Source organism: Crocodylus siamensis, chromosome 12 (assembly GCF_052110815.1).
Source record: "Crocodylus siamensis isolate JL-2025a chromosome 12, ASM5211081v1, whole genome shotgun sequence".
Taxonomy (NCBI): Eukaryota; Metazoa; Chordata; order Crocodylia; family Crocodylidae; genus Crocodylus; species Crocodylus siamensis.
Genome location: NC_143406.1, coordinates 14084348 through 14102998, shown reverse-complemented (window position 1 = coordinate 14102998; position 18651 = coordinate 14084348). Strand labels below are relative to the sequence as shown.

Below are 18651 nucleotides of genomic sequence, written 5' to 3'. Positions count from 1 at the left end.
AATAATGGAGGCTTCAGAATGAAACCAACAGTCAGAAATCTCCTGAAGTACGCAGGTTTGCCCTGGGCTCAGCAGTGGCCCCTCAAGGGAGGCAGGGATGGAAGGAAGGCTTCCCCTTGCAGAGACATTCTAGAGAGCTGTGGTGGGCCAGTCCTCCCTGACCTTGTGCAGTATTGGACAAGCTCATCCCATCTCTGCACCTCAGCTTCCCCATCTGTAAACTGGGCATCATGATATCACTTCTCTATATCACACCGTGCAGAAATTCATTACCATTTGACCGGCATCTGGATACCACAGTGATGAATGCGTTAGGCCTCATCAAAGAATGTACTGAAAATAAATCAGTAAGGATTTCTTTGCTCTCTCTCTTTCTCTCTTTCCATATGTGTGTGTGTGTGCATTTCAATATCTATCTATATCTATCTATATATAGAGACAGATGTGTGTATGTATATATTTCACATACCTAATAAACTGTAATACTGTACCTATAAAAAGGGTAGTTTAAGTCCATTGGGCAAATATGGATTTAAAGATATTTTAAAAATGCATGATCCCTTTTCTGACCTACTGGAACAGAAGGAGCTATTGTGTAAATCAATATTTATGTATCATATTGAGTGCTGGACCATGTGACTACAGGTGCATGGACAACGACGTGTCATGAAAAAGTTTCTGAACATGGCCAGGGGTTGTTTGTTAGAATACTTGCACCGCATACGGCTATGCTTATTTCAAATACAACGAGAACTACGTCCACACTACAAGCCAAAAAGCTGCAAAAATGTCAACACCGGCTGAACTAAACACTCACACACACACATACACTTACAAGGATTAAAAAAAGCCCTATGCCCTAAAGCAGAAATATTCGCCTTCGGCTTACCGTTTTTACTTTCCTATATTGGAAAAGGCCATATACGGCTTTCATTCTGTGTGGGCATTGATCCATGGATCAATGGTTTCACAGAATCCACAAGTAAATTTTCTGATTTTACGTTAGATATGTATGTTTATGCAGAGAGAGAGACAGACTGGGAGCGCAAGTTTCGTTCCTGAGTAATTTTCTCCCTTTATTTTATAATGACCATAAACCCCTGGAAATAAAGTATTGTATGGAAGCACAGGAATTAACAATTACACTGATTCCTCAAATCAAATATTTTAGCAACAATTTATTTTAAATATAACGTGTTAGAGACCTGAGAAAAGAGCAGCATGCCCACAGTTTTGTTACTATGGGCACATCTGTGGAAAGAAAATGGGATTCCTAACAGCTCATCAGCAGTTTGTGAAAACTCTCTCATCTTTATTAATAAACTTTGTCACAAATCAAGATTGTGGACTAATCTGACCAGAGTAAATCTGGATTAAATCCACTTCCTTTTTCCCTCGAACAATAAATTAAACAGCAAGAGTGTAAGAGAGTTCCCGAAGAAACACAGATCTGGTTTTGATTCACCATATATGGGATATATGAGCAGAATTTATCTAAGCAGAAAGCTTTCCAAAGTTTTCCATGAGGCATCAGCAGCTTTTTTATATATAGTTGTTATGCCATATAGGGATTTAAAACTGATTTTATTTCTATGTGATAATTCTAAAATAAAATATATGATCACTGGCTGGTTGTGTATGTGCTTTATTTCATGATTTTGGTATAAAATATAAAATGAAACCAGCACTTTTCCATAAACATTTTAAAATATTTTAATGCAGTTTTATGGCAAGCTATTTATGAACATTAACTACAGCTTTTTAAAAATTTTATATTTTAATGTACATGACAGAGCCCTGCAGATCCAGTCATTTGGGGGAAACAAACACTTGCAAATTACACCGAGAGGTTGAAAATGAAAAAACAAAGCACAAAACTGGATGAAAGCAAAACGTTCCTGAGAGAGTATTTTAAATGAAAGAACAACTTCTAGCATCACCCAAAATTGTTGCAACAAAACACAGTGAAATCAGTGAAAGAGCTGCCCTTGAAGCGGGCAGAACTTGGATCAGGCCCATAAATCATCATCAAGAACCTCATACAGTACTTTACACACACGTACAACTGGGCAACAGCAAAGCCAGCAGTAGAACCCAGGTTTCCCGGATCGCAATCCTCTGTTTGATCCATTGACTATACTGTTTGGCTGTTTTCAAATCTCTTTAACTAAATGCCTAGAACATAGCCACTAATTCCATTGCTCCATCATTTTATGGTTTTTTTCCACGCTCTATATACTATTTTCATCCAAGTTTCCACACTTCTGCATAGTGTCAGTCTCAAGAAAAATAACTGGGGAAGGGGAAGAGAGAAACATATGTTCTAGCATGGAAAGAAGAGGCCCAGAGAACTGGTCCGCTGAGCTAGAGCTCTTGTTTTTGCAAAGACAGATCAATCATGGTCTTTTGCATATAGCCAAAGCAAGCAGAATTTGCATAGGGGAGCTCTCCGTGGAGTTCAGGGAAAAGTGTCTTTTCTCCACTCTCACTGCAGCTGCTCCCCATGTACCATCTTGCTGCCCCTTATTCCCAGCCTGCAGCACAGACCCTCCTTGAAGCAGTGCTCTGCAGCCTCTGGGAACATGTGGGCTATGCTGATCCCCTTTTCCTGTGCAGCCTGGTCTCTTTCTGTACATCCTCACACCCTTTGCCCAGCAAACTGCAGTCATTTACCTGTGCAATTAAGGCTTTGGGCATTCTGGCACAGAAACAAAACACAGCTCTCGGTTTGCTGACCTCCTATAGGCAGACACCTGAATAGAGAAACCAGCTCCCTCAGACATGCAACCCCCTTACTTGTAGACCAATTGATGAGTTATGCCATTAGCCAAGATGACACGTTGACCTTTTTTGCCAATTTTGTTATTTTGAACAAATTGGGAAACAAAATTAAGTATTTTCCATTAATGCCAACAAACTAGAGTGCCCGTGTTGGAACCCCAGCAAAGAAATGGCAATGGAAAGCTATCTAGAATTCAGTGCAACCAGCTTAAGACCCCCAAGCACTGGTAATGAGATCCCAGAGTCCCACTGGAAACAAATCTAAGGTTGCATTACCAGGCAACAATCCTTGGCATTTTTTCTTACTGGGCACCAAGCTCCCAGTTGCCATCCCACTGTTCGGTACGCAGAAACCACCAAGTTGGACACACAACTAAAACCCAGAATGGGTTGTACACCATGTGTTTTTGTTCATTAGAAAGGAATTAACTTTTTGCAACAGGGAAAGGAAGATGAATGAATGGCTGTATTTTTTGGCAGCAGCAGGAGAGAAAATGATGGGTGCAAGAGTGCAGCTGAATTATAGGTCCAAGGTATCAGGTCCTCCAAGCATCTCTGTTTTGTTTCTGCCTTGGGGAGGAAGCTCCAGCCCCTGCAGCAAATAGGAACCTGTACTAATTCTGCTGAGGTTGCATGATTGATCATTCCATAAAAAAAAAGACATTTCTCTATAGACCTATTGACTTGCAGATGCTTAAAGACAATCCCCTTTAAATGTCCATATGCCAATATGCAAAATCTCGCAGACCTGAGAATCATCTGGCATACATTAGTCCTACTGATGTTGGTACAAAAATCCCAAATAACATTCACCGAGGATGTGTCCCCTCTCACCCACTTCTGCTCCACCTCCCTCCCCCACAAAAAGTGTGTAACAGGTTTTTTATTATTTTAAGTACGGTCAAATGCATGTGCCTAATTTATACTAAGTACAGTGTTAAAACTAAGCATTACTAACACATCATGCTTGCAAAGTCCAGATTTAAGCTGTGTTGAAGTATATACATGCACCAGCAAATAATAGGAAGGATGGTTTTGTGGTTAATTCTTAATATCTAAAAAATACCCAGACCAAATAAATTAGGTGTGTGAAATTCAAACTTGACAGAATGGGCTAAATCCTCATCCCCTACTTATACACTAAAGCCTGAGGGATTTGGGCTCAGTAAAGACAGGCCAAACTTGGCCCAAACTACATGGACTTGCAATAAAAGTATTTTAAGTAACACACCATGGGCCACAAAACAAAAAAGGTTTGGAATCCTGTTCAATGGTGTTGCATACTAGCGCAGCATATAACCAGCAGCAAGTTGAGGAGGAAGGATAGCTTAGCTTCCTGAGCCTCTAGATTTATATTATTGGCAGCATATACCTCAACACCCCCATTCCCAAAAGCAGCCTTGCAATGTAGAAAAAACTGTAAAGTCAGTTAAAAACAAAGGAGCAATCACATTTGTCTGGGTACTAGAAAGTCCATCTTCAGTTTGGAGATCTTTAGAAAGAAAAGCATAGATTTTCTACACTGAAAACAACCTACGAATCAGTCAATAAAATGTGTATGAGATAATGAATAGCCAGCCTTCTTTGGGGGTGATAAAATATTTTAACTAAAAACACCAGGCCATGTTTAAAAAATGATTACAAATTATTTTAACAGTGTATTTGCAAAGGGTTATAAAAACAGCTATAATATTTTTGTCTTGGATTCTAGAATTACCAGTGTGACAGCTAATGCAATAATGATTTGTTTCAAATGCCAGTGTTTAAGCTGTATAAAGCTGATTTTATACATTTTTCCAGTAGGCCACATTGTAGTTAATGAAATTAAACACACCAATCGCATTTGTCCCCAGGGGATGAGGAACTGAACACGCCACTGGTTTATTTTTTTATTAAAATAAATTGCAGCCAGCAAGATGGACTAATTGCATACAGAATTGAAAAAGAAACATTCCATTGATATAATTAAGCCAATTTTCATGGACAGAAATAGTTATAGTGGATATAAAATAAGCAGAGCATTCACTGGAGTCTGACTTCTCTCCACTCCACCCTCTTTCTCTCTCTCTCTCTCTATTTTTTTAACAGAATGTTAACTATTAAACAAATATGTATCTCAAATGGACTGGTCATGTTATCTAGTAATGATGACTAAATTGTCCCTAATATCTGATGCCAGTTCATTGTGTCTTGGGGTCTCGATGAAAGACTTGATAGGCCAACCCCCTGCCCCCCCTCCAGCAAAATATCACCTTAAAACACAACACCTGAAAGATTTAAAGCTGTCAGAAACAAATACATCAACAACCATTTTTTTTTTTGGTCTGAGACACTCTAAATTAATTGTGCATATACTTCTCTTTGTAGAGGTGATGTCTTCCTACTTCTTATTTGTGACAACAAAACTGGCTAGCTAAGGGAATGTGAAGACTTTCCATACCAGGCCAATAAAGACCAAGAACTACCCCTACATCACCTCTATTTTATGGCCAAGTACAGGTGACGAGGCTGTCTTAGTCCTTTTTTATGCTGGGTAGCACGTTCACAAGAGAACTGTTATGGCAAACAGGGCTGAGAGGCCATGGATTCAGCGGGAGAGACTGCATTGCAATCTGACCATCAGAGGCCAAGGGAAAGAGCACTGTCAGAACAACATGCAATGAGAAGCCTGCCCTCCCTACAGCAGTGGCTTTTCAACCTGTGGTCCACAGACCCCTGGGGATCCAGAAACTGTGTCTAAGTGGTCTGCAAAAGATAACTACGATCAATCAGAAGTATGTGAATTGTAAGTGTGTGTATTCAAAGTGGTATGAACCTCCTCTTGAAAATTTTTAGGGGTCTGCAAATAAATAAAATTTGAAAACCACTGCCCTACATGAACAGATTCTGCCACCTACTCATGTCCTACTCCGTGGACAATACCTAGACACAAAGGGGGCATCAACCTGGCCCCCTTGTGCATCCTGGAAGGTACTTTTACTCTAGGTCTTTCTTGCAGATTAATGTACAATTGTCCATTAGCAAAAAGGTCAGAATCCGGCCCCCACGAATTGTGCAGTGAAATCCGCATAATGCCACTTTTTGCAGGGAAATGTCTTCTTGATGATCCGGATGACAGAGATTAACCTACTCATGACTATCTTTGTAAGTATGAGAAGGATGCATTTTGAGGGTATCATGTTCCCTCTTCATTTTTATTGCTTCTTTCCACCCCCACCCCCTCAGTGAATGAAGAAGTAAGTGTCTGCCTCTGTTATGTGTTTACACACTGCCTAGCACAACAAGGCCGGCCTCCCAGCACTTCTGCAGTGCAAACAACAATGAAGAGTTTGTGCATAGGTATCAGTGATGCACAGGAATTCAACAGGTTCATGCCAGGGGCAGTAAAATCGTGGGCGTTTTCTATCTCTCAGGCTCTGATCATGTCGCTTTTCCAAGACATATTTAAGATTAAACAATGATGCACTAGTTTTGGTGTGGAACACTGACTTAGTAAGCAGGACTAGACACGTATAAGGGCCATCAGAAAGGAGGAACCAGTTTGCTTGCACATATCCTTCAAGCAGCCTTATTTGACTTGCCATCAGGTTTTTTTTTTTTTGGAGGGGAGGGGGCTGTTTGGGTTTTTTTTAAAAGAATGTGTATGGGTAACTAACCACCAACATGTTATCTTTTGAATATATATATTTTGGAAGTGAGCAAAAGAAAAAAATAAATCTTGCATGTCAGGGGTTTGGATCCTGGCACATATTTCTCTGAAAAGTTTGGGTCATGATTTGCTGGTCTGCACAATATTTTATAACAGCAGAGATGTGCCACAACAATGTACAGCAATGCTGAAGTAGCCCCATTTCACAGGAATGAAGGGCTCCAGCCTACACAAATTGCTTCTTGCCTCCATGTATGACACACTATCACATGTGGTTGCCCATCCACTACAAGGGAGCCAGAGAGCAAAAACACTTTCTTTTTCTGCAGAATGACTTTCCATTATAGGAAGTTCAGTGTGACTAAAAAAAAAAATTAAAAGGCGACCGTAAAAAGGCTGTAACTCTTGCATTCAGAACACAGAACTGGAACTGGAGAGAGGTGGGTTCTCCTCCTGGTTGTCACCAGCTGTATCTAGAAAGCCTTGGGCATGTGATTTCAATCCTTCCCCCTGGTGCCTCAGTTTCCCTGCCTTAAACGTGGAATTAATAGTACATTCTCCGTCCTACAGGCAGGCTGCTGAGGCTTAACTCATTAATGTTTGCAAACTTCTTAAGGCCTCTGGATTTAAAGCACTATATTAAACATTCCAGTGCTTTTATATAATATATAAGCCATAATAATAATAGTCATAATAACAATAATAATGCTTTTCGCTCAATAGGGTCTTTCCTTCTGAGGATCTCAGAGTGCTTTACAAACATTAATGAATGCAGCCATGCCATAGAGGGATATTGCCCTCTTAAACAGAAGATTCCCTTGTCATTTGCTCAAGGTATTTCACTTAACAATTGAGCCTATTTGTGCAGCCAACAGTGCAACCCATGCGGGCAGGTGTAACCTCTGTGCAGCAGGCAAGCCAGAGCATTCCTTTATCACCAGTCAGGGAATGGTTACATCCAACTAAGGAGCCAGGATATTATTACACTGAGCAACAGCTATGAATTACACTGCTCCTGTGTTGTGAAATCCTACCTTCTGCCTTGCATTTTGCCCAGAAGTGAGTGGAGATTTTATATGTTTCAGGTATGCCTGCTTTTCTCCAGTTATGCCTGCTTTTCTCCAGTTAATGCTTTAGCATCTTATTTGTTTTCAAGCACTAAGTGTATTTTATTCCTGCACCAGGAGAGGGAAACAAATAAGAAACAAGGAAAAAGCAACTCCTGTACCCCACATCTTAACTTAAAGGTTTTGTTAGTGTTTTTTTTTTTGCCTGGAGGAGCCTTTATTTATATCCCCTTTCAGTCTCGATTATTTATATATCCTGTCCAAGCCTCTCTTTTTGCTCTGCACCTTTGGTTCAAGTGCTGCACTGTGGATTCAGTGCAAAACCTAGAAGTAGCGCAGACACGCGCGCAGATGAGATGAGGACAGGCTAGGCAGAAACCAAACCAAAACCGGTGTTCAAAAGCACATGTAACCACATTTTCGTGTGTCAGAGACACGTATCCCGCAGTATCTGCATAGGACATGTGGGCTTTAACATCCACCGGCAAAGGTTTGCTCTTGCCAACACTGGGGAGTGAGGAATAAAGCACGATACAGCTTGTCTACGGATGCGTGTATCTGACTCAGGGCTACATACAGATTTCACCGCGCTCAGCGGGAAGGGCTAGTTTGCGACTGCCCAGGTTATCCCCGCGCACGGTGCAGATGGGGAGGGAAGGCGTCACGTCCCCACACCCCGCGTGGCGCCGCTTCCCCCAGCCCCGCGCCTCCAGCCCGGCCTCTGCGCGGGATCAAGGCTGGAAGTTGTCCCGGGACAGGCGGGCCCCGCGGCGCGCCCGGTGCCTTGAACGCTGGTGGGGCGGGTGTAAAAACTCCCGGGAAATCCTTCCAAAGCACGTTTAGTCCTGGTAATTTTTTTTTTTATGTTTTTTTTTGTTTTTTTTGTTTGCTGAAGCGCTAATTACACCTCACCTTAATTACCAGCCCGGAACCCCGGAAGGATCCTAATGGCCTAACTGAATCCCACTAGGGAGCGGGGGCGCAGCCGCGGCGGGGAGGCAGGCGGGACACGCGGGGAGAGATCCCGAGTGGGGCAGCCCTGCCCTTGGCCTCCTCCGGCTGCTGCCTCCGCGCCAAGGGGCCCGGGGCCGGCGCCCGCGCGGGGAAGGGGCTCGGCCCCGCACACCTGCCGGCGGGGAGGCAGGGCAGGGCCCGTCTCGCTGCAGCGCCGAGTCTTTATGTCCTAAACTCTCAAGGAAAAAAAAAGAGGGGGGGGGCAAAAAGGGAAGAGGCGGCCGTGCGGGCCCCGCGCCCCGCAAGCACTCGTGGCCGCATCTGCCGGGCGCGGAGCCGGCGCGGCCTCGCGCCGCGGGCATCAAATGGTTGCACTGGGAGGCCTGGAAACCCGGCCGGGGCCGCTGCCCCCCTCCGCGCCTGCGGACACGCCCTGGCGCTGCGGCTGTCACCTGCGCCGGGAAGGGCCTCGCCCCGGCTCTGCCTGTGGCGGCCCGCGCAGACAGACGTGCGCACACGCGCGGCGCGGCAGGGGCGGTGGCCACCCCGCCGAAGGCAGCGCCAGAGGTGCGGTGCAGCGCCCGCGGGCCTTGCTACCTCGGGGCTGCCCGGCCAGGCCCTGCGCCGCCTCCCGCGCGCAGCCAGGGGTGTAAAACACCGGGAGACAGGGGTGCGGGGGGAGGCAGCGTGCGTGTGCCCCTCAGCCACCCGCCCCGGGACTGCAGAGCCGCGGGGCCACGGCAGGAGGGAGCAGGCCGGGGCCAGCCCGCTCCCCGCCGCTGCGCGCTGTGCGGGCCGAGGCCTGCGCGGCTGCTGCCGACCGGCTCCGCACAGCGCGGGCCGGGCAGAGCCCGGGAGCGGGGGCAGAGGCTGCACTATAGCCCCCGCCTCCCCCCGGTGCCGGGCAGCGATCGCGGAGGCCCGCGGGAGGAGGGGGCGCTGGGGACGGAGCCGGGCCCCGGCGCGGCTACTTCGCGTCTCTCCCTTCCCCGCTGCCGAAGCATCTTCGGCGCACTTTCAGCCTTCACCCCCCCCAAAAAAAATTAAAAAGAAATGAAAAAAATTAAATTAAAAAAAAAAGGGGGGGGGAGCGGGAAAAGGAGAAGCGCGGCGCCGTTGCGAGGAGCGGGAGGCCGGGCCGCAGACCCGGCTCCGACGGGCTCGGGCCGCCGGCGGGAGACGCGCGGGGCGGCGCGGGGAGCGGGCGAGTGCGCGGGGCCGGGCCGGGCCGGGGCCCGCCGGTTTCCTTCGGGACCACGAGGCCCGTCTGCGCACAGACGCGTCGCCGTGAGGAGCCGTCAAGTGGGAGACGCCGAGAAAGACAAGCACAGGCAGCACCGTGAAAAAAAAAGGGCTGCAGTGAAGCCCCCGGAGGGAAGCACGTGGCCCGGCGGCGGGGCGCGGGGCGCAGGGCCCGAGAGCACCGCGCTGCGCCCGCACGCGTTTGGGCAGGACGAGCGGGGCCGGCTGCGGCTGCCCTGAGGCTTTATTCCCTAGCCAGGCCTATTTACTATTGGGAGTGAATTTGCGGCTTTTCAAGCCGGGCGCGGGCCTGCTGCCCCGGCGGAGACGGGACAGGCTGAAGGGATCCCGACCGACCCGCACGCCGGGCTGGGGACCGATCCCGCCGCCTGCTTTTCCGGCTCGCCTCCCGCGCGGGGAGCGCGGCTCCCCCGCCCCCAGCCCCCTCCGAGATCAGGTAGAGGGGCTCAGCTCCCAGGAGAGCCCCACATCTGCTTAAAATATTGTCCAATGAAATGAAATGCTACAGCAGAGCCTGCTTTTAATGGACTCCGCACTGCCAGCGCGCTCCGCCGCCTTCCCGCAGCAGCCGGGCGCGGGGACAAACGCAAGCCCGCGTTAACAGGCGAGGAGCGGGCACACGGGCGTGTGCGGGGCTTCCTGCGGCAGCCCTCTGGACTCCACACAGAGATGCACGCACCCGGCGCCGGGTTTAATCTGTTTTGCAAATACATCCTCCCGGGAGAGAGAAACCTTAGCTTTGGGCTACTGTTTTGAACTGTGATCCCTAAAAAATCCTCGCCTGAAACCCCATAAACCGTTGGGCCTTGTATTGTATTAAACACCTGATTTTAATCAGGGCTCAGCCTTCCAGGGAGACGCTCCCCGCCTGCTGCAGCGGGGCGAGCCCGGCGTTTCCCCCGCAGCTCCCGGGGCGGCAGCGGAGTCGCCGTTCCCAGCTGGAGAAAGCCCCAGCTCTCCCTCCCGAGCGCGGCGGACCCAGGCACTGGGAAACCTCTTAGCTCTTAAACTTCAGCGGCGTACTTACCGCTCCCCGACCCGAGCAGCTGGGGGTGGGGGGCAGCGCGGCGGAGGGCGCGTGTGACACGCACACGGCTCCCGCGCCCTGGAAAGGGGGGTGCGGTGCGTTGCACAGCTGGGACGCACGTGTGTACCTGCGCCAGACCCGGACGAGAGGCGACCTGGGCCGGCTGTGAGCACGGGCGCTCCCCGCAAGGCGGGGAAGAGTTGCCCCAGCTTGGGCCGCAGGGAAAGAGCCTGATCCCGAAGCAACCTTCCCGCACCAGCAACGACAGCAGCGAATCGAGGGGCGAGACCCGCGGCAGCAGTAATAACATCAGCATTAATACTGTTGGCGTTTTCAGGAGGATCGTTATTAATGGCATTAAGTCGTAGTGTGAGCCTGATTATTATTGCTGCTGCTGCTGTGGGGCTGGGGCATGTCTTCCCGCTGTTTCTTGCAAACCGAGCTGCTCGTGTGACCTGGAGGCGAGGTCCCCGCTGCCACACGTGTGCTGCCCAGGTGGGTCCCCCCCTCGCCGGTGCGGGTCTCTTGCACACGTGCACCCGGCGCCCGGGCCCCCGCGCCGCGCCGCGCCGCGCCGCACCGCCGGGGCCCTGGAGCCGGCGAGTGGCTAGGCCGCGGGGTTTTAAAAAAGCAATGCAGTGAACACAAAGGCGCAGCCCGGCCAGGCGGGTCACTTTGCAGCGAGTCCCCCTTCCCCAGAGATCAAAAGGAAGCAAACAAGCAAAAGCCCTCGTGGAATAAGGCGCTTGGGTGCGGGGCTTTGCGGCGGGGGGGGGTGTTTTGTTTTGTTTTGAAGGCTGGTCGCGGAGCTGCGCGGCTCTCTCGGCCGAGCTGGGACAACACTTGGAAGAGCGCTTCCCTGCTAAGCAGGGGGGAAAGCCACCGTCCAGCTGAAGGTGGGGCCTGGGCCAGGGAGCCCGTCTAAAATGCCAGCTGACCTTCGGGAGCAAGGAGGCGACGTAAGAGCACGCCTGGATTACAAAATACACCGCTGGAAGCCAGGGTGCGCCTCCCTTGCGTGCCCCTGGGCTCCATTCAAGTTTGAAACTCCCCCCCCCCCCCGCAACTCCTCCGCCAAGAAAACATTTCAACCCTAAAGCCCGAGTTTTCTGGCCTCTGCTCGCGCCGGGCTGCGCAGCCTCTTCCCCGCACTGCGGAGCCGAAGTCACCTTTCCCCTCCTTACCTGAACAGCGCTCTCACCTTGGAGCTGCCATGCCCTACGTTACAAAGCTATCTGCAAGGCCGAGGCGTCCCGCGCTCCCTGCCCCCTCCGAGCCAGCCCCGCGCGTCCGGCTGCTCCCGCGAGCTGGGGGCGAGGGCGCGCGCCGCATCCCGCCGCCGCTCCTGGGACCCGGCCGCCCGGCTCTTACCGGACAGCTTGGAGGAAGGAGCTTGCAAGTCTCCACATATTTTGCACAAAGCCGGAGTGAAACAGAAACTAAAAACAACAACAACAACAACAAAAAGTGGGGCATTTGACACACTCAGCTGGGCGCCTAAATCCCCTAGGGCGGCACAGCTCCGCGGGGCAGCACAGCAGGGGCTGGCAGCAGGACTCTGCCGGGGGAGGGGGACGGGAGAAGGGGGATGCCCGGGCTGGGAGCGCAGAAGCCAAACTCAGACAAACTCCGTTCAAAGCGGACGGGCAGGGGGCCGGTCCCGCGGAGGGGCAGAGTCCGCCGCAAGCCTGGGGGCTGCCGGTCCGGGGCAGATCCCAGGCAAAGAGCAGTCAAGAAAGGCGCCCCCCACCCCGCAAAGCCCTTCCTGCCCCCTCCCCGCCCCGCACCAGCGCCGGTCCCTTTTGCTACAAAATTCTCGCCCCTTGTCTCAGTCTCCTCGGTAATTGTTCCCGGGGCTGGTGGGCTCGGGCTCTGCCTCTCCCCCTCTCTCCTCTCCTCTCCTCTCCTCTCCTCTCTCTCTCTCCAGCGTCAAACTCCTCGGCTCCTGCAGGCGGGTGCCAAACGCAGAGCTCTAGCGCCCACTATTTCAAAACCCAGGAATATTATTTCACAAGACTTGGAACGACTCAATAAAAAAAAAGTTGCTATCCCCTTTCGTCAACTTTGCAGCTAACTTTCGCTTCTCTCCCCCCCCCCCCTTTATTTGCCAGCTCCGCTCGCCTGGCGCTGCACCGGGGTGCTCCCCACCCAGGCGCTCGCGGGGCGCCCGCAGCCCCGGCCCGCAGGACGGTGCCACCGGGGCGCTGCTCGCCGCGCTGCGCCTCGCTCCTCGCCAGCGCGCACGGAGCGGGGTGGACAGCGGGGCTCGCATCTGTTCCCCGGGAGGAAGGAGAAAGGGCACGAAAAGGGGGCTCCCGCCCGGCGCAGCCCGGCTCCTCCGCGGCGCGGATCCTGCGGGACCCGCGCGGGGACTCGGGGAGCGGAAGAACGAAAAGAAAGAACCTACTTTTGGGCAGTTTTCTCGCCCTCGCCTTGGATCTCATCTTGTCGGCTTGTGGATTCTTCTCCTCCCTCCTTGAGCCCAGAAGCAGCTACACACTATCTTCATCTCCCAAGCATTGTCAGTTTGGACACCTTCGCACATGCGCACAGAGCATTCAATCTGACACCCTCACCAGGGCCAAAAAAAGTTTCCAATGTATTCATCATCATCAGGTTTTTTTTTCTGTCCTATCCTCTTCTTCAGATCACTTATCTCTCCCCCCCCCCCCTCTCAGCACCATCAGAGCCTTTCCCTGATCTGCCCCTTTAAGAAAAGTCAGCCCGCTCTCCTCCTTACTCTCCGCACACTGACCTTACACACTGGACAATATTTAAGGATCAAGGTGCCATCCTAGAAAGAGGTGATTATTATGATTATTATTATTGTTCTTCTTCTTCTTCTTCTTCTTTCCTCGCGCTGCTGCAGCAGGGACTTGCAGAGTGGGGCTCGCTCGGTAATCGCACGTATTTGAAACATGCTTTTTATTGAAAGGGAAAAACTATTGGGGGGGAAAAAAAGATTTACTGTAACTTTTCACACAAGGTTTTTTCTTCTTCTTCTTTTGCCTTTTTTTCCCTCCGCGGCCTCGGGGGTGCGTGGGGCTGTTTGCAGCGTTGTTTGAGATTTGCATCCTGCTGTCATTTAACGCTTTGCACCAGAATATTTCTTTTGAACTCCGCCGCTAGAGAATGCCTTGGCTTGCCACCCAGACCTGATTCCTGAATCTTTTTATTAAAATTTGAAACAACATCGGTTTCTTACGTTTATCTTTGTCTTCTTTTCATTTCTTCCCTCCCTCCCCGACCTTTTTCCCTTTTTTTTTTTTCTCCTTTTTTTTTTTTTTAGGTGGTTTTTCCTGTTGGCTACCTGTGTCCCCGCTGTCAATTAAACCGGGTGTTAATTAGACATTTGCATGCGGGTGTCATTTGTATGTGCCCTTGAGTGTGCTGCTGCTCGGGCAAAGGGGAGCAAGGATCCTCTCCTGTGCGGGACCGCTTCGCCGGAGACAGTCCCCGGCTGGGCAGTTTGGCGCGGCGTGTGTGCCTGTCCTCTGCTTTTCAAGGTAATGGATTGAGCCCTAAGAATTGTTTTAAAAGGAGAAAGGGAATAAATAGCTCTCTGTGTTTTTTTTCCTTCAAGGGACTGGAAATACAGGTCCTGGGTGCTGCGGTAAAGGGAGACACAGGCTCGGCGTAGATTTGGGCTTGCAACTGGGCTTCCGTGCTGGACATTTGCCCCCAGATCCTCCTCCCGAGGGCGACCCCTTGTCTGGCCCTGTTGGGGCAGAGGGGAGATGCTGCTGCAGGGCTGGCAAGGGCGGCCGGCACCCTGCCTGCCCTGGCTTGGAGGAGGCAAGCATGACTCTTGCTCTGCTTTTCTTTTGCGTGTGTAGGTGCTGCGGTCGAGCCATTTGCGACCGAATTAGCGGTCGCCTCATTTGGGGCTATTTGAATGCCGACCCCCGCACACACACACGTCCAAACGCTCCCCCCGCAACCCAAGCAGAAGCCGGGCGGAAAAAAAACAAGTGGTCCCTGCCCAGCACTTGGAGTTGTCCGTGATCCCCGGAAGTGGAGGGACAGACAGAGCAGACAGATCCTCTTTGAAGAAAGGAGCGAAGTGTAAATAGCTCGGTGATTGATGTGCTGCCTTTGACTGCGGAGAAAGCGCTATTTGAATTCAAGTGGCCAGGTCAGATGGTCACGGAAGAAGGTTGAAAGGTAGGATTTAATGAGATTAATATGGAGAGGGCTTCCCAAGCGCTCCCGCCTAGGACCGGGGCAGGGCCAGGGCCGCCGCGGGCACCGGCGGGGCACCCCCGTGTCGGGACGCAGCGCGGGGGGCACCCGCACACACACAGGCCGCGCGAGCTGGGTGCCCCGGCGCCCTGCTGGGAGCCGTCCTGCCCCTGCTCTCCTGCCCAGCAGGTGGAAGGAGGGGGGACGATTCCTGCTAATTACTGCCTTTCCCCCGCCTTGCTCCGCTCCTTAATTGCAGGCTGGAGCAGGGCCCTCGGAGGGGCTCTTAAAGGCTCGCAGTAACTGGAGGGTGAGAAGGGGGTGGGGAAAGAGCTCGAAAATCAACGAAATGGGTTTTAGGGAAACTTCCAGCCACGTGTCGCCTCAAACGTGGAGATGCCGAGCGCAGATCCCCCCCCTCGAAAAGCCTTTTGATCGCCGGGGAGCGCGCGGCCCCGGAGGGCTGAAAACCCAGGGGTTTGCCTCTCCCCGGGGTTTCCACGCAGCTGAAATATTCCTTACAACGACCTTGGAGCCGGGGTATCTCCCGCGTCCCTAAAACGGGCTGGAAACGGGAGACCCAGAGCTTGGCTTTAAAAGCAAACATGTTCTCGTTCATTTCTCGCCCTTCGTCTTATATAAACTGTTCGATGGGTTTGCAGAAAAGGCGTGCAAAAAAAAAAAAATTGAAAAAAAAAATCAAATTTGTGGGTTGACTTTCCCAAACGGCATTTTAAAAAAAACAAACCCCACGGCGATTAACAAAAATACGTTGTTTTCCAGGCCAGTGAGCCAGGAACCAGGGTCGAAGGGTGAGCGGCTTTGCACCATGCGGTGGGAAAAATCATGCTCTTGCTCATGGCGGCTCGTTGCCCCCGACCATCCCTTTTCTGTTTCTCTCCCTCTCCAGAGCACTGTGTAGGCAGACGGCTCTGGCTCGGGACCCCGCGGAAGGTGCATCCGGGCAGGATCGGTGCCCGCAGAGCCCGTCGGGGAGAGCCCCGGTGTCAGCGCCGTGCTGCACTCAGGTGCGTGTGCGCCTCACCTGCGGGGACAGGGAGGCAACGCTAAGATTTGTGCATATCCGTCCTCCTTGCCTTGGCCCCAGCCCCGGCCCCGGCCCCGGCCCCGGCCCCAGCCAGCGCCTCTCCATGGCACGTCCCGGAGACCAGCTCGCTGCCCGAAATAGAAAGTAAGAAACGTCCCCGAAAGGAGCCGCGTGCTGCGGGCGAGCCGGCCCCGGGCACCGATCCCCCCTCGCCCGGCATCCAGCCCAGGCGGACCCGCACGTCTATGCTCTTCCGAAGGATTTCTTTTCTTGTGATTTGTCACGCTGGAGTTTTGCAAATCACAGCAAGGAAACGCGGTTCCAAACAAAGCCAAGGAGTCGCCGGGCTCTGGATCGAGCAGCGGCGAAGAGCCTGGAAACACGCAGCCTTGGCTCCGCTTGGAAATGGTTTCCCTTGCTCCAATTCATGCAGTAAATGTACAAGACGGATCGGTGTAAATGTTACAACGGGGGTCGAAGAGGTTTCTCCCTGGCACTCGGCCCCCCACTCCTCCCGTTGCCGTCTGATCGCACTGCGCGGCGGAGAGGGCCCTAGCCCGCGTGCCCCGCACGCACACGCGCTTTCCCCTGCGAAAAGCCCTGGTGACGGCGCGTCGGCGCTCCGGGTTTCATTCATTTATTTATTTCCAGGGAAGGAAAAAAAAATATTAATAATAAAAAGCCCGGAACGAATCTCCGACTCGATTTGTGGTTTCCTGCCAAGGGGAGGGGGGAGGAACTGGAAAGGGCTGCAAACGCCAACGAGATCTTCTCCGCCCCGGCTCGGAGCGCCCCTCCAGCCTTCCCGCTTCCCCGCCTGCACGTGTGTGCGTCTGCCCCCAAACCCGCACTAAATGCTTCTGTTCCGCATCTCCCGGGTCCCTGCCCGCAGGCCCCCGCGCGAGCTCCGTGCGTGGGTCCGGCCCCTCCCCTCCCCAGGGGTCTGCCCCGAGGGCTCAGGGGGAGGTGCGGGCTGCCGCGGGGCAGGCGCTTGCTGCTGCCTCCCGCGCAGCCCCGCGTTTGCACCTGCCGGAGCCGAAGCGGACAGGGGGTCGCTCCTTGCCGAGGGGGCTGCTCCGCCCGCGGCCCTGCGCGGGTCCTGCGTGGGGGGCAGATGCGCGGGCGGGCGGGCGAGCGCCGCCCCGGGGAAACCTGCCCTGGCCGGAGCGGGCGCAGGACCTCAGCGGCTCCCGCCCCCGGGGTAACAGGCCAGGCCAGGAGTCGCCACCCGGTGACCGCCCTGTCTTCGGCCTCCCTTCCCCGAGGTCTGAGGCACGTCGGGGCAGCCGGCCCGGCCCGACGGCACCCGGCCCCGCCGCGCTCCCGTGCACCCCGCACGGCCCGCGGCCGCGCCCCGCACACGCCGGGAGGCAGGGGAGCGCGGCCGCGGCCCGAGCACGAGCTCCCCGTCCCGGCGGCACCGGCGGAAGCGGGGCCACTGCCGTCGGGCGTCCCCGGAGGTCTCCGCCCGGCGCCGCCGTTAGCACCCCCACGGGCCACGCCGCAAGCAGGCTGCGGGGCAGGGCAGGGCCCGCGGAGACTGGGCGCAGCCGGGACGCGCCTTCAGGGTCCGCCCGGGAAGTCTGCCCGGCTCCCCCAAGCAGGCGGCCCCTGAAGCGGGTCGTTGCGGGCAGGCGGAGGCTCTGCAGATCCCTGGGCTTGCAGCAGACTGCGAGCCCCGCAACCTCCCGCAGGCCCGCAGCCCGGGCCCCGACGGGCGCCAGCGGGGCGCTGTGCGGAGAGGTGCGGCCTCGGGCGCAGGGACACCCGCGGGTCTTACGCGGGCTGCTAGCCCGGCGAAACCCATTTCCTTTTGCCTGCCAGCCGGGGCAATAAACGGTTATTAATATTATTGATGATGCTGCTGCTGCTGTTTTCCCAGGCCCCTCTCACCCGCTGCTCGGACCCCGCAGCCCCGGCTGGAGACACGGGAAGGAGAGCCGAGCCGCGCGGGGCTTGCTCGTAACGAGCCGGCGGCCCCGACGCCTCCGACGGCGGCGGCCCCCCCCGAGCACGGCGTGTCCTTGCGGGATTTCCTCCCCCCAGTGCCGCAGCTAGCTCGGTGCTAGCAGCAACGGCGCGGAGCTCGCTTCCAGGGGGGGATCCCGGCTCCTTCTGGGTCCGGCCAAAGGGCCGCGTAATTTCCGCGCTGGGGCGTTTGCAAAAGGCGCCCGGCGCCCCCCGCGTTGCCCCGCATTCGTTGCAGCCGGCGGCACGGGAGCGGGGCCGCGTGGCAGGGGCAGAAGCGACTGGGAGTGACCGGGGCAGCGCAGGCTCCGCGCTTCTGAATAGAGGCTTTCCATGGAGACCCGTCGTTAGCGACAGGGGGCAGAGGAGTCCCGGCGCGCAGCCTGCGCGGGCGATTCGTTGGCAGCGCCCGCGCAGGAGCCCGCCGATGCGGGCAGGCTCCCGCAAGTGGCTGCATCCCGTGGCTTTCTCTTCTTCCTACAGAGTTTGGTTCACCCTGCGCCAGCGGGGCCCAGGGAAACGCAGCCCGCCCCGGACACCTGCAGCCCCCGCTGCCCCGCTCACCCCGCGCCCGCGGAAACGGCGCAGCCACCGGGGAGCCCGCGGCAGCCAGGGGCCGGGCACCCCCGGGCTGCGGGGCGGGAGCCGCTGGGGCAGGGGCTGAGCGCAGCAGCCCTGGCCCGCTGGCAGGGTGGGCACGACCTCTCCCGCC

The 18651-nt window shown here is 54.1% G+C and overlaps 2 protein-coding genes across 3 annotated transcripts in view; one reads left to right on the top strand and one right to left on the bottom strand.

Annotated features, from left to right (window-relative positions):
* The window catches only part of PRDM16 (PR/SET domain 16), a 459872-nt gene extending 446590 nt beyond the window's left edge, over window positions 1–13282 (bottom strand). Inside the window, exon 1 of one of the 2 annotated variants that reach the window (XM_090024494.1) lies at window positions 13149–13282. The gene's annotated coding sequence lies outside the window, so the exon portion shown is untranslated. The remainder of the gene's footprint in view (window positions 1–13148) is intronic. The other variant, XM_090024492.1, reaches the window with a different exon arrangement.
* LOC149854676 (uncharacterized) lies at window positions 8143–16664 on the top strand. Its single transcript, XM_090024681.1, has 5 exons — window positions 8143–8302; window positions 8468–9018; window positions 12853–13545; window positions 14031–14905; window positions 15834–16664. Exons 1-3 carry the CDS (start codon window positions 8143–8145, stop codon window positions 13219–13221), a joined length of 1080 nt encoding a protein of 359 aa, XP_089880807.1. The 3' UTR covers window positions 13222–13545; window positions 14031–14905; window positions 15834–16664.
* The last annotated feature ends 1987 nt before the right edge of the window (window positions 16665–18651 follow it).